The sequence below is a fragment of the Tetrao urogallus genome (assembly GCF_951394365.1).
Source record: "Tetrao urogallus genome assembly, chromosome: 1".
NCBI classification, from domain to species: Eukaryota; Metazoa; Chordata; class Aves; order Galliformes; family Phasianidae; genus Tetrao; species Tetrao urogallus.
The window spans coordinates 17458711-17471839 of record NC_136813.1 but is presented as its reverse complement, the minus strand read 5'-3'; the positions used below and the strand labels follow the sequence as shown (position 1 = coordinate 17471839).

The following is a 13129-nucleotide window of genomic DNA, read 5'->3' as shown; positions in this document are numbered from 1 at the left end:
ATACACAAAATCTGAATTGGACCTGCAAAAGAAGTGATAAACCCCATTTACTGTTCAGGAAAAATATGTGTTCTGTCATAAAAGCTTGTTTCTGTTTTCTTCCTTCTCCTTAAGAAGCGTATGTGAAATAAGTATGGAGGTATGTGTAGGACAAACTGTAAAACCGCTGCTGTACATAATGTTTGCTACTTGACTGCATTTTCTGTTCTACTTTAATTTTACTGGTTTTGCTAAATATATTTTATATATTTTCCTTCCTGCTTCTTGTGATGGCAGAGTGATTGCATCTTTTGGGGGGGGGAAACAAAAATGAATGTGAGAAGGCCCTGGCCACAAAGATCCATCAAGTTAGGATGTCAGTATATATATCTCATAACTTCTATTGAGAGAGAGCACAGCACAAACTGGGGACGATGTGGCACAGTATAATCAATTGATATATAAGAAGTACAGAGGTAATGGTCATCCCGTTTCAGGGTGGGGGGTTGTTTTGTTGTTTGTTTGATTTTGTTGTTTTTTAAATGGATGCTTCCCTGTGTGACCTACTGCATGAACCTGCGTTAGCAGCGGGTGGGAGTGGATGACATCCAGAGGTCCCTGCCAGCCCCTACAATTCTGTCATCTAAAATCCATTTAAAACATCAGCACCATTAGATTTCTCCCAAATGCTTTTCCATCTGAGGTCTGTAGCCCTCTTTGTGGCCCATTGAATTATGTGCAAGGGCTCTACAAGGTCTGATAAAAGAGAAGTCATCGTGATCACATGCAATATTTGCACATCCATGAGAGAGAACTGAGAGTCCATAAATGGGCTGAGGTTGAAACCTCCTTCCTACTGCACTGAAAATTCAGAGGATGACTGAGAGCTCCTAGAAGGCCGACAGTAACCAGTGCTGCGGGGACCAGGTGATGTACACTGAGTACCCCACTGGTAGAGCATGCTGTGTTTTGTGTCTGCATCACTAGAAGCAGTCCGTCTATATTTAAGTACTGCGTGCTTGGTTGTCTTCCAACTGAAATGTGCACTTGGTTTGCCATTGCTAAAAACATCAATGTTTTTGGGAAAATAGCTGTTAAGCACAACTTCCATCAGTAAAGACAAAATATGGTGGACTATAAAATAAGCCCAAACGTGAAAACACAAAATCCTGATTAGCAGCAAGTGGCTATTGCTTTCCAGTGTATAAATTGTTTTTTAAAAACTGCTGTGTGCTTTGGTCCTGAGCTGCTCCAACACAAAGCACTTGCCGATGTGTCAGTGAAGCAGCACTGGTCTGAATGGTCAGACAGAAGTCTCAGGGATGTCCACATCACTGTGTTTCCAAGAATACTGTCTGTGGCTGACAGGGCAAGGGTAGATAGATTACCTTTGGGCAACTTCTACAAAAAAAGGATTAAGAAACAACAAAGCATATACAATAATTATATTGTAGGGTTCACATGACTGGTGTTCCCACATTGGTGGCTGGTTTGCTCTCATGTCCCCAGAGAAGCAGTTCTGAAAGACATAACCAGTTTTCCTTTGCAAAGGATCATTCCAGCATCTCTGCTTTCCTGCCACCATCACCTATCACAGATTCAAGCAGCTCCAAGCAGTGCCTTACAGCAAAGCCAAAAGGCTGCTGCCTGCCCGCCCCCAGGCCTGCAGAGCTGTGCGTGATTCTGTGACCCTTTGGAAAGGAGGAGCCATCGGTGGCAGCAGGGCCTGGTGCTCCAGGGAGCCGCACCCATCAGAAGTGGCTGCACAGCCTCCTTTACCCTTCCATTCTTCAATTCTATCAGCCCTCTGAGCACTTTTTTTTCCACCTAAAACAAAGCTGCACGGAATGCAGCACGCAGTCAGGTCCCTGTCCCTCGGTGTTGACATTCCTCCCCAACACTGAGATGGCAGTGCGCTGCCGCAGGGCCGGAGCTGAGCCCTCCAACGCTCAGCACAGCGCTGCGTATCGGAGCGCTACAGCGGCGCCTCGGAACAGCGGCGCCTCTGGGCACATCCGGCTCTGGAGACGACCGTGCGGTTTTATGCGGTTCATCTCTAAGCTGTGAATCGCTTAGTCGAGGTGAGGCTGTTTTGGAGCCTCTCGGAGCACCGGAGTTGCGGGAAGAAGGGCTCGAGCGCGCCTGCCGCCTAAGGCAGTCCCTCGGCCGGCTTCAGGCCGCGCTCCCCTCCTTGAGGGACAGCCGGCCGCAAAACAGCACGGGCCCACCGCCCGGGCGGCACGCGGGGCCTCCCCTCAGAAAGGGCGGGAAGGGGCGGGCAGAGCAGCGCCAGGCACCGCCCTCCTCCCGCGGAGCCGGCAGGGGGCGCGCGCCCCTCGACCCTCACGGCCGCGCGCGGCGCTGGGGAGGGGCGGGGCCCGGGTGCGCGGAGGGATCTGTCGGCCGGTGAGTGCGAGCGGGGAGGCGAGTGGTGCGGCCGCCGGTGTGCTCGTCCGCCCGCCTCTCGTCCGCCATGAGAGCGGGAGGGGCCGGGAACGGGCCGGCGTTCCTCCCGCGGTGCCCGAGGGCCTGTGCTGGCTGTGGGGCGCTGCGAGGCCGTGGGGCGCTGTGGGAGCGGCTGCCGGCGCCCGGCACGTTAATGCGGGGAGAGGAGGGGACGGGCGGTGCAGGACGGAGGTCGTACGTACGGAGCGATTCCCCTGCGCTTCTACAGCGCGGCTGTCCCGCCCGGCCGCGCTCTGCAGGCCGTCCGCCCCGCTGCAGCCTCAGCGCGCGGGTGTGGGACACGGCTCTGCACGGCTTGTTGGTCACAACAACCCCAGGCAACCCTACAGGCCTGGGGAGCAGTGGCTGGAAAGCTGCCTGATGGAAAGGGACCTTGATGTACTGATGGACAGTTGGCTGAACATGAGCCAGCAGTGTGCCCAGGTGGCCAAGAAGGCCAATGGCATCCTGGCTTGGATCAGGAATGGTGTGGTGAGCAGGACTAGGGAAGTCATCCTGCCCCTGTAGTCGGCACTGGTGAGGCCTCACCTCGAGTGCTGTGTTCAGTTTTGGGCACCTCAGTACAGAAAGGACATGGAGGTGCTGGAGCAGGTCCAAAGAAGTGCAGCAAGGCTTGTGAAGGGCTTAGAGAATATGGCCTATGAGGAGAGACTGCAGGAACTGGGGCTGTTCAGGGGAAATGGAGGCTGAGGGGAAACCTTACTGCTCTCTTCCAGCACCTGAAAGGTGCTTACAGCAAGAGCGGGGCTGGTCTCTTCTCACTGGTGACATGTGGCAGGACAAGGGGAAATGGCCTCAAGTTGTGCCAGGGTAAGTTCAGGTTGGACATCAGGGAAAACTTATTTACAGAAAGGGTTGTTAAGAACTGGAATAGGCTGCCCAGGGAGGTGGTTGAGTCACCATCCCTGAATGTGTTTAAAAACCGTTTGGATGTGGTGCTCAGGGGCATGATTTAGCAGAGGGCTGTTAGTTAGGGTAGGATGGTCAGGTTGTGGTTGGAGTTAGTGATCTTTAAGGTGTGTTCTAACCTGAGCAATTCTATGATTCTATGAAAAACATATCAGCCAGGAAATGTTGGAATTATTAAGGGAAAAAGAGGGACTGCGGCAGAGAGCATAGTGTGGGAGAAGAGAGGAATGAGGGTTGATGAATACGGGGAAGCTCTGCTAAGGGACAGAAGCCAGGGGCTGTGGGGGGAGCAGCCCATACACGGCGGTGGAGTGGTGGGGCTGTATGAGGTGGGGTCACACATCAGTTCCTTCCCATGCAATAAGTGCCTGCACCTAGTGGATCTGGTAGCCATGTTCACTGCAAGAAGAGGTTGGGTTTCATAACGTGGAACTTGCCGCTGTGGGACATTATAGATCACTTTATGTGTATTCAAGGATACTGGTAAGGGTCTGTTAGAGAACTGCATACCCAGAATAAATCACTTCAGCCAGAAATGCCCTTCATGGAGAAAGATTATAGACCAGGAGAAGGCAGAGTGGGTCATTGTCACCTCTGCTTACTTGCCGTAGTCTCACTCCTTCCAGGACAGCTGGTTCTGGCTGTCTTCAAGATACTTCAAGAACTGCCAGCATCAACCCTTGTCTGAACTAGTGAAGCTTCTCTTTTGAACCTCTTGTTGTGGATGTTACTGAAAGTTCTCCAGAGATCCCAAAATGGAGCTGTTTTTGGACTGTGAATGCCTCAGGTTCACATCATCTTGTCCCTCCTTCCTTCCCAGTTCCGTTTTGTATGCAGGTTTGTCAGGCCTTCTTTTTTGATGTCCCCCTCCTGGGATCCCCCTCAGTGGCTGTGTGATGCTACCAGGCCCCAAAGCCTTGCAGCTGGTTGACAGACATCCTAGATGTTTGGGGAGTTTTGTTTCACTTTGGGAAGACCCTATGAAACAGATGCACATATGGCCTAGCACCTCTCAGTTTCTTCTGGCTGCACCATGCTAGGAGGATTGTTGTGGTTAAGTTACTTTGGCTGCTGTACTTAATACGCTTTGTCCTGTCAGCCCTTCTTGTGAAATTTGGCATTCTTGTACATTTGGCAGTGCTCAGGTAACTTGTCAGATCCTTGAGCAAAAGCTGAGCTTTCACTAAATTGCTTTTCAGATTTAAAGATCTGAACACTTCAGAGGAGAGGTCTTTCTGTGTCAGGGTGATTTCTGTTTGGAGCAGGACCGCTGAGAGAAGTCTGCTGCTCTGCATGCCTGCTTGGCTGCCTGCTGCTGGTGGAGACCTGGGCCTTGGATCCTTGTATTCAGCGGCTGGAACATGAACAGAGCCCCTTGCTTTTCAGGTAGCAAGGCACGTGTCCAGCTCTGGAGTAACTTCTGTCCCTTGATGGAGGCTTGTTCACCTCCAGCCAACTCTCCTGATGCTGTATCGCTGCCCAGGTTTTCTTGGCACATGTTTCGTATGTCATCAATGACAGGCTCTGTGCCTCAAATGCTAACATGGGTGGCTTGGGAAAAATACTGCTATGTTTTATTCAGTTGCACACTGGCCTTAGTGTTATCTGTGCTATACCAGAACAGTCTTTTCTGAAGTTGCATGTGCACGTTTTATATTTGTGGTAAGAGATTGCAGGAGCTAACAGCATCCTTCCTCCCCTCACAGAGGTTAACAGCACCAGTTCCCAGTGGCATTAATATTTCTTGGCCTTCCAGTAGTCTTTCCTTCCTCCCTTTAGTTAAGGGACATTTATTGCCATGAGATTACTTCTTCAGGGTACTATAAGGGGTGAGTACTGGAAACTGGCAGAGCAGTCACATTTCCCCCTGCTCGTGCGTGCATCATGCAGTATTTCTGCATTACACAGTTGATAGGGAAGCCTGACCTGCAGTCATGAGTCAGGTTGAACTCCCCTCTGGTAGAAAAGTGGTAGTTAGTCAGCTGTAGCACAGCCTGGAGGTAAAAGTTCTGGAGGAGCAGCTGCCTGCTTTAAGAGAATTTTTGAGGTAGCCTTGTAAATACGTGTCCCACCTTGTGCTGCCTCCTGAACATCCCTCCTGAGTGGTGCTGTGGCTCTGGTAGGATTGACTGCATCTTCTGTAGCTGTGGGGTAAGCAGTGATGCATGGACATGCAGCCTCACCTGGCTGGGTGAGTGTGAGTTCCCAAGCTTCTGCTGTAGGAGCACAGGCACATCTGTGCACAGGAGCTGTGCTGTATTTCACAGAGTGCTGGTTTCCAGATGTCTGTATGTTCCTAACTATGGATGGACCGAATGTACTGGGGCACAGAAAGACTATGAAAGCTCTTAGGAATTTTTGAGTGAGTTAATTTTTCCACAGTGTTCCTTCTGACTTTATTTTGTCCCCACTTCAGGGCTTGGCTGTGTAAAATTAGAGTTTTCATACATGAGAGCTGGAAACCAACATTAAATTCTACAGTTGCTCCTTAGACAAAGCAGTGGAGCCTTCCGTGCTGCTACTTCCACTTGACATTATTACCTCTTTTTTGTTGTTATTTTTTTAAGAAGAGTTCTCACACACAAGCAGTGCATCCACCCAAACAGCTCAGCAGCCAGCAGGGGCTCAGCTGTGCATGGACAGGGCTCTGCAGGCACCTTCTCCTGTCCTGCAAACTGTAGGCTGTGGACTGAGGGGTGCAGTGTGTGGTGGTGGTGCAATTCTCTCTGCTCATTCAGTGAGTCAAGCTGCCCCTTTGGAGGCCAGCAGCATTCACATAACAGTAAATCAGACAAGACACATTGCTAGCTTTAAACTTCGTATTCCTGTTGATCATGCTTAGAGGCACTGTGGGTTCCTCTGCTTCGTCCCATTCTTCCTCAACTTTCAGGGCTGTTTTTGTACTTCAGGGCAGCAATGTGTGGGACGGCTGTGTTTCAAAGTAGTAGTGCCTCCTGATCACTTGAAGCCAAAGGAATTTACAAGTCTTGTTCTCATAAACTCACTCACTGTAATAGTTCTACAATGCAGTTCATGCATATAAAAACATCTTCATGCTGATGACCTGAGTCAGTCAGTCACTGCACACAATGTACGTTCATTCGTCCAGGCTGGATGTGGCTCTGGGCAGCCTGGTCTGGTGGCTGGTGACCCTGCACATACAGAGGGGTTGAAACTAAATGATCATTGTGGTCCTTTTCAACCCAGGTCATTCTATGATTCAGAAAAGTGTTTCAAGTTGTGGAAGTGTTCCAAATAGGTTGGCCTCATGATATTTCTGCCATGTGTTCCGAGTTACCTTTCCTTGCAGCCTCACAGTTAATTGCTGCTTGGTTCCTGAAGCTTTACTACACAAACCAAAAGGAAGATTGCTAAAAAGGGGCTAAAATAACGTGTAGAAAAAAAATGCCTCTACTTGGTGTGGTGCCCACCCTTCCACCAAAACAGCGGATCTTAGCTTCTGTCGGGGAGGATTTCATGTGTATAGATTCAGTCTTTGCAAAGGGCCAGATGGGCTCATTGAGCATAAAATCAAAATTTCAGCATTTGACTTAAGAATTGCAAGTTTGCATCTGTTTCAGCTTCTTAGCATCAGAGCATAGATGCGTGCTTGCTTTAGGCATAACAGCACACCAGTTTTCTGCATGTGTGACACACTTAATTAAAGAGAAGGTGAGAGATGAAAAGTAATTTGTAACGTCTGTCCCAACAAGAAATGTCCTTGTACAGGGCCACGATGCATGTTAGCAATATGTGTTGTCAAGCAGTAGGAACAGAAGGAAGTGCTGTGTCGTTCCCAGGTGGGCTGGCTTCAGCATCCCTCCATCCATCCTGCAGGAGGCAGGTGATGGGCTCTGTGTCACAGCACCCTGTGTGCTGTGCCCTGTGCCGCCAGAACGGCATAGCAGTTGCTGCAGTGTGGAGGTGAGCTGTGGAGTATTTCAGCAAGCAGTGAGAAACGGAGCTTTAGGAAATGCCCTGAAAGCTCTGCAGGATGCACAGCATGGAGGGCAGAGCAAAGCGAGAAGGCCGTGAGCATTGCAGCCTTCACTGCAGCCTAGGATGGAAGAAATGTGAAGCGTACTTCCCCCTGGAAGTTAGCTGTGGTTCAGGGGGCGCGCGTTGCTGCGGGACCTCTCCTATGCACGGCTTCTGCCCAAAGGAAGGGGCACATCTGCTTTGAGTTCTGTTGAAGTCATTGCACGTGTATGAGTTCGTGGAATGAGTGCAGAGCAAATTAGTTTCTCAAGAGAATAAATTCGAGTTTCACAGGCCCAATTGATTTCTGCTTGTCACCCTCGCTCCACGAGGTGGCGGTGCCTCTGCTGGGAAGGACGGAAGGCAGCAGCGCTCAGCTCCTGCCCCTGCTGCGCTGAGCGGCACGGCGGTGGCGCCCGGCTGACAAATGTCTGGCAGTGGCTCTGCTTGGTGGTTTGTGCCTCGTCCTTCTGACATGACCTCTGTCTGTGTTGGGCACACAAGACAGTCGTGCAGTGTTAGCTCATCAAAGCATCCTCTTGAGCATCTCGTCTGCTGCAGGTTTGTAGCATACAGAGGAGGCTTGTTAAAGTGTGGGAGGTGAAGTCGGGTGATCCTCGAACACTGGTTTATTCATTTGGAGTCAAAATTGTGACTTTACAACGTGGCAAGAAATGATTGGCAGCTATCGTTATGTCTAGGAGGGAAGGGTAAATATTCCAAAGGATTTGCAACATCCATTCAAGCTTTTTTTTCAGCAAGCTGATACAAAAGTGGTGTTTGGATGCAGAGTATGCAAAGTGTCATGACAACATCCCTATAAAAACACAGACCACTTCTGTGTTGTGCAGAAAGGAAACAGCTCCTATATTCTCTCTGGAGATGCGCTCTTTGCATTCTGCCTCTGACTGGTTTAAAGCTGCTAAGCAGAGGTAGCATGCTGTGCCCTGTAAGGCTTTCCTAGTTGGCTGTCGTGGTGTCAGGAATGTTGTTTTTTTTTTTCCTTGGGAAAGCAGGCTGTTATTAAAAGCTTCCACCATTGAAAAGGGTTAATATATATTTTTTTTTCCTTCTGGGCAATGTCTAGGAAAATGGATGATGATGATGATGACATTCCCCAGCTTTCATCCCATACATTGGCTGCCCTCCAGGAGTTCTATTTGGAACAGCAGCAGAGAGAGGGCATGAAGACCTCCCAGGGGTTTAATCAATATTCTGTTGGCTCAATAGAAGAAGACTGGGTAAGAAGCTAACCTGCAGCAAATGAGGCACATTGGTTTCACCAAGCTTTCTTTTGTGGGTAGATAATAAAAAGGCAAACACTTGAGGTGTTCCTAGAGTGGCCAGGCTGTTTGTGGATGTTAACACTGTAGGGTTATTCACTTTAAAATTAAGTCAAGTCAATTACATGAAGGGAATAAATTTCCAGTTCCAAACAGAATCATCTGTGCCCTCTGGAGACTGAACTCCAGCCTGGTGTGTGAGGGCAGTGAAGATTGTTCCCTGGGTTTGAAACAACACGCTGTAACAAGAGGAATGTGCTTTCCTTCCACATGTATTTCTGCTTGTGTTTAGTTTTTTGGTTGTGTGGGTGGATGCCTTGCTGCATTTTTTTTTTATCTCTCAGACTGACTTTGTCTCTGAGTTTGTTTTTTTTACTCCTCCTGTTTCTGATCTCATTTGCTACTTTTATCCCTCATTTCCTTCTACATTGTTGTTTTTCAAGCTTTTTGGTTTTTTTTTTTGTTTTTTCCATTGAAGTAACTCAATTTAAGCACATGTTTATTTTGCACTTCTGCACATTGGGTTTGAACTAGCCCTGCCAATGATTGGTTCTCCTGCTACCATAGGTAAGTGCTTTAGAAAACACACAGTGCAAGCTGCCTGCTGTCTGTCCTTGGGTTTCAGAAGTAAAAAGCTTCTCTAGAAAATGTCACCTTTGTAGTTTGTGAACCAAGAAGTTGCAATGGATTTGGGTTTTCTTCAAATAGGGCTCTCAACCCAGTTGTTCACAATCAGAAGATATGATGTTGCTTATAATTGTGTGTTATTTTCCTCAGCAACTGAGCCAGTTTTGGTACAGTGATGAGACTGCATCGTGCCTGGCTAATGAAGCGATTGTGGCAGCAGGAAAAGGTGGCAGGTAGGACTTAATAGCTACCTTATGGGTTTCATGTGTCTTTTCTGTAATTGTTCCATTTATGCAGGGCGAGTATGCAGTGTAATTCATTACTTTTTGTACCTCATCTTCCTTTGCAGGAGGTTGCAGAAATGCCTTGCCATTACTTAATCAGTAGTTCTCACTGAACTTGTTCTGAATTGCAGTGAATGTTGTAGGCTCTGTTGGACAGAATCATGGAATCCATAGAGTTGGAAGGGACCTTTAAAGGCCATCTGATCCAACCCCTGCCATGAACAGGGACACCTACAGCTCCATCAGGAGCTCAGAGCCCTGTCCAACCTGACCTTGAATGTCTCCAGGACCGCAGCATCCACCACCTCTCTGGGCAACCTGTGCCAGTAACAAAAGTTTACTATGGATCTTTTTTTCTTTTTTTTTTTTTTTCCCCTAAAAAATACAGTGAGCTCCAGAGCACATTAATGACTTCTAATTCTTTTTTCTATTTTCATACATTTCTGCAGAACAGATGGAAAAACTTTTCCCTCTTAGTTCTGCAAGGATTTTCATTTGAAAACGAGTTTTCAAATTACCTGGGGCAAATGTTTAAGATGTTTTCCCACAGCAGCTCTGAGAACTTATGGCATTGTCCTTATTGTAGTTATTTTTGTTGCCTTTTGAACTCAGCATTTTAATATTTTACGTGTCTTTTTCAGGATAGCCTGTGTCAGTGCACCCAGTGTGTACCAGAAGCTGAAAGAACAGGATGGCACAGATTTTTCCGTGTGTATCCTGGAGTATGACAGAAGGTTTTCTGTGTATGGAGAAGAATTTATCTTCTATGATTACAACAACCCTTTGAACTTACCTGAACATCTTCTGCCACACAGTTTTGACATTGTGGTAGCAGATCCACCCTATCTGTCCGAGGAGTGTCTTCAAAAAACTGCAGAGACCATCAAATACTTAACAAAAGGAAAGATTCTGCTTTGCACAGGTACAATTAATAAAAATACGTAGATGGCCAGTAAGCTGCTCTTCTTCTGTCTCAAAAGGCAGACGTATTCAAGTGAGAAGAATCCCAACTCGGTAATACTCATCCATAGGTAATTCTGGGGAGAATTTATGTCCAGAAGAGGGTACGCTTGTACTGCTTTAGTTCTGCATTTACTTTTCATTGAGGATATGTGTGTTGTAATGGTTAAAATCTGTACCCTTTCCTTACTGCGTTATGAGTTTTACTGAATTATTGAAGAACTGTTGAGATCACCCTGCAAAGTTCCAAAATATTTTTCTCTTGTGAAAGAGACATTCTCTAAAATAGTAATGACTGAAATTCTGGCTGTGTCAAACAGAGGTGCGACTTACTGTAGAATTTCTGATTTCCTAAGCATGTCTGTAGCTGCAAATTTTCAGCTGCTGAATTTAGCAAGATCTAAGGTAAACTAAATAGAAAGACAAGTAGGTTAGCATGGCCTTTGCCTGGTGAAGTGGGATGGTTTCAGCTAAGTCTTCAAAAGAAAAACAAGAAAAAGACAACTTTTTTCTTTTTCTTTTCCATATCAGCTGCTCCTCACTGGTCAATATAGCAATTGCAGTGTGAACGAGCACTGGAAAATTCTGCCATCGGTTCAAATAATTGGTTCTTAGGCATCGAAATGCAGCAGGAGGAATTAAAAATTGATGATTACAGCAGTGAATCTGGAAGACTCACTGAGTGCATTTGCAGGCCTTGTTTGTGAAGATGCACTCCATAGCTTTAAGAAGCCACGAGCATCTGCCTCGGCTGCGGTGGTTCTTAAAGCTGTAGCCTTACAATAAGACATCTGAAGACATTCAAGAAACTTTTGCAAAACAAAATCCAAAGGACAAAAACGCTCTGTATGTACAATTCTGGGCAGTCAACCAAGTAGGCAAAACAGAGAAAAATGAAAATAACATGTGGACATAGAAAGTCTACTTCTTTGTTTAACTGTAAAAGACAGTCATGCATAAAAGTAGTTCTGAGATATTTTTTTTCCTAAAATGGATAAGTGGGCCTTCAGTTTACACGATTTGACAAACACTCTTCAAGGAAACGATTTCTCAGCGTGGAGCCATAAATATCACACTGTGGTTTATTTAAATAAAATAGTATGTGTAATCTGTTTGCATTTCCCATGCTCCCCACCATGAAATTTCTCTGCCACGTAGCAGTAAGATGGAGTTTACGTTTCTCTTTTCTGTGAAAGGGGCACTGATCTTAGCCCTCTGCCTGTTTTCAAGAGACTTTGAGGTTGTTCTTCCATTCTTTCATGCTTAAATTGCACAAAACTTCAATTGTTGAAGAGACAGTTAACAAAGTGACAGTGCAGCTGCTTTAAGTCTGTTCCCTAAAGAAAAAGGAGGCAGGCAATTGGGAGCTATAAAAAGCTAATAAAAAGTCCAAACATTCTGGTATGGTTACTGTTGTCTCACCAAGTACCTGTTGTTTTTGGTGCAGGTGCAATCATGGAGGAACAGGCAGCAAAGCATCTTGGTGTGAAGATATGCAAGTTTATTCCAAAACACTCTCGGAATCTGGCTAATGAATTTCGATGTTATGTGAACTATGCTTCTGGACTGCACTGATTCTTGGGAGGAGATCTGGAACTTTCTCAGAAGATCTGGAACTTTCTCAGAAGATCTGGAACTTTTTCAATCAAGTTACTTTGCATTTTTTCTCAGTGACTCACAGTGCTGAAACATTCCACTCCAAGCAGCATTTTCTGGGCTAGAAGTAATCAACACAGGATGATAGTGTTTCTCTTTTAAATGTGTAAGCATTTGCAAGTGTTGTTTACCTTACTTGTTAGGTAAGTGGGGACACAAACAGTGCAGGTTCTGCATAATGGAAACTTCTTCGTTAGAGTTCCATTCCAACCAGTAGTTTTTACCATTGGAGTACTTTTCTGTGACCTTTCTGAAGTGATTTTAGCTGGTTGGCCTCTAACGCCACGTAGGTGCTTGCCTGACAGACATCAGATCTGTCAGCTGTGTCAGCCTGCTGACTTGGTAGCTAGCGGATGATTGAAAGAGCGTGAATGTTGGTCTCCCCTTTCAGAGCTGTTTGTTCCAAACATGATGTGTTCAGATTCATTATCCAGCAAGCTGATGTTTTTCTAAAGAATAACTGGAGGGAAAACGCATCTCCTTCTGGGTAGGTCTCTCCAGTTGCTTTTTAGAATAATCAAAGATTTGCCAACTAAGATAAGACCTACTATCTATTATTGTCACCAGAGTGGCTTTAAAAAAAATAAATGCAGTGGTTGTTTCACCTTTTATAAGGGTTTTTCAAAAATCCAGACCTTGTTTTTGTAGAAGATGAGATCTATTTTGTCAGCAGCTGTCACCATGTAAACTTGCATACGTGTGTCGTGCTTGAAAAAAGTCGTGTTAAACATCTCTTTGCAGCAGTACAGTGCATTTATTTTGCAATACAGAATAAACATGAGCAACAAAAACTGATTAACTTGAAAAACAAACAAGAAATACCCAACTAGACTTTTGTATTCACTAGCTAAGCTTATCTCTAAATGTTGGTATAAACCTCATGTCTCCTTGAGAAAATCACAATAAGGATTCACCCCCTAGACAGAGCTTTACTTTCAATAAGAATGCTGTATGTAAGTCAGGTAAAATCAGCTTAAAATACAAACT

At 46.2% G+C, this 13129-nt stretch overlaps 1 protein-coding gene across 1 annotated transcript; it reads left to right on the top strand.

Annotated features, from left to right (window-relative positions):
* Nucleotides 1-8423: 8423 nt before the first annotated feature.
* On the top strand, nucleotides 8424-12061 carry EEF1AKMT1 (EEF1A lysine methyltransferase 1; the record flags this gene model as incomplete). The annotated part of the gene is made up of 4 exons (XM_079549127.1): nucleotides 8424-8573; nucleotides 9393-9475; nucleotides 10168-10448; nucleotides 11934-12061. 4 exons carry the CDS (start codon nucleotides 8424-8426, stop codon nucleotides 12059-12061), a joined length of 642 nt encoding a protein of 213 aa, XP_079405253.1.
* Between the last annotated feature and the right edge of the window lie 1068 nt (nucleotides 12062-13129).